General features: G+C 36.5%; 1 protein-coding gene across 1 annotated transcript; it reads right to left on the bottom strand.

Annotated features, from left to right (window-relative positions):
- Positions 1–25: 25 nt before the first annotated feature.
- Positions 26–1,568, bottom strand: LOC105316110 (conserved oligomeric Golgi complex subunit 3-like). The gene is made up of 6 exons (XM_011410917.1): positions 1,449–1,568; positions 880–1,047; positions 547–669; positions 393–476; positions 283–326; positions 26–206 (listed from the first exon to the last, which is right to left on the bottom strand). The coding sequence occupies exons 1-6, from the start codon at positions 1,566–1,568 to the stop codon at positions 26–28; spliced, it is 720 nt and encodes a 239-aa protein (XP_011409219.1).
- Positions 1,569–1,619: the final 51 nt, after the last annotated feature.

Raw genomic sequence — 1,619 nt, 5'->3', positions numbered from 1 at the left:
ACACTAAATTACAAGCTTCTCTGATCTAAAATGAAGGAGGAGGAGGAGGAGAATAGTCTCTAATGGAGTGACAAGGTACCAGTGAGCTGTATTCTGTCTGCTTGTGTTTAGTTAGTTCAAGAAGAGTAGCTGTCACTGATGGAGAGAGCAAGTGACGTCTTTGAGATATGTAACACTGCAAGCAATCCTGTAGCAGTGTGGTATAGCTGAAATAAAGAGAGGGAGGGAGGGAAGGAGAGAGGGTGACACAGCTGCTGCTGCTGCTGTTATTAATGTACTAACTCTGAGGATTTCTCTGCTCTTAGTTCAACTTCACTCATCAAACTCTATCAAGAATAGAGTGTCACCATATGCAGTGACAGTGACAGCCGATCATACAGTATAGGACATACTTTAAGTTTAGGAGCTGATCCTCTGAATTTACCATAAAACTGAGAATAACTGGTCTCAGGCATACCCACTGACTGATGCTGCTGCTATAAAAATAAAATAAAAATAAAATAAAAATAAAAAAAAAAAAAAAAAAAAAAAAAGATGTAGATGTACCTGCAGAACTGATTGTGTGGTTGATCTGATAGTGTGAATGAACTGTTGCTTGATGGAGGAGAGAGCTTTAGACAGCTGCTGCTTATAACGAGCCAAATAAACTGAAGACTCTTTAAAATGAGGCTACAAAAAGAGGAGGAGGAGGAGGAATGAGATATACTTTAATGAAAGAGGTGCAGTTCAACTAATGAAATAATGATTGTATTAGTGGGCCCAATGTTACACAAAACTTAAAAATAAATTCACAGAAATACACATTTTAATATGGGTCATTCATAGCTTAATTTTAATAGATTATAGAGAAAATCATTAAAATGTTCTGAATAGTCTCACATGTGATTCAATGAAGGCAATACACTCATCAAGACGGTTCAATAGGACTGGGAAGTGATCAGACGATGGAGAAAATGAGGGAGCATTTAACTTCTGCCCCAGCTGCTCCAGCTCCGTGAAATAGGAGAGTTTACTACTGATAGTTTCAGCGAAGCCTGATAACTGATTCTATGGAGAATAATAAGTAATAAAAACTATTTATGAATGTACATGGGGTATAGGGTATTTCATGAAAAACTGCAAAAAGAGCTTTTTCCATTTTTATAATTCTTCCTGATACATATACGTGTTCTTATGTCGTATTTCAATTTTGAGCAGATTCCGATCACATTTGAATTTTTTACAAATTTTTAAAGTTGCTCCAAAATCAGGCCAAAGTCCCTGTACTATAGTACAGGGACTTTAGCCAAATTTCACCAAAAATGAAAAGGAGACAATTCTTTATTTTTATAATTTTTCCTGATACATATACATGTTCTTATGTTGTGTTTCAAGTTTGAGCTGATTCTGATCACGTTTAGATTTTTAATGAATTTTTAAAGTTGCTCAAAAACATGGCAGACACTTACTTGTTCTTGCACAAGTTGCTCACATGCTTCATGAAGAGCTTGTGTCTTCTCTGAGACAAGCTGATGCTTCCTATTCATATCATGAAGTGACTCAAGAGCAGCTGACAACTGATCCAACATACCGCCACACTCAATGCTGTACTGCTTCAAATGGGAACAATAATCCCTAGG

Source organism: Amphimedon queenslandica, unplaced genomic scaffold, assembly GCF_000090795.2.
Source record: "Amphimedon queenslandica unplaced genomic scaffold, v1.1 AMPQUscaffold_5052_Cont22973, whole genome shotgun sequence".
NCBI lineage: Eukaryota > Metazoa > Porifera > Demospongiae > Haplosclerida > Niphatidae > Amphimedon > Amphimedon queenslandica.
The sequence above is the reverse complement of the archived record's forward strand: the minus strand, read 5'-3'. Positions and strand labels throughout refer to the sequence as shown.

Coding starts and splice junctions, on each gene's coding strand:
- LOC105316110 (XM_011410917.1), bottom strand. CDS start 1,568: ATGTTGGATCAGTTGTCAGCTGCTCTTGAGTCACTTCATGATATGAAT. Junction 477..546: donor CCACACAATCAGTTCTGCAG/GTACATCTACAT, acceptor TTATTTTTATAG/CAGCAGCATCAGTCAGTGGG. Junction 207..282: donor AGAGCAGAGAAATCCTCAGA/GTTAGTACATTA, acceptor TCTTTATTTCAG/CTATACCACACTGCTACAGG.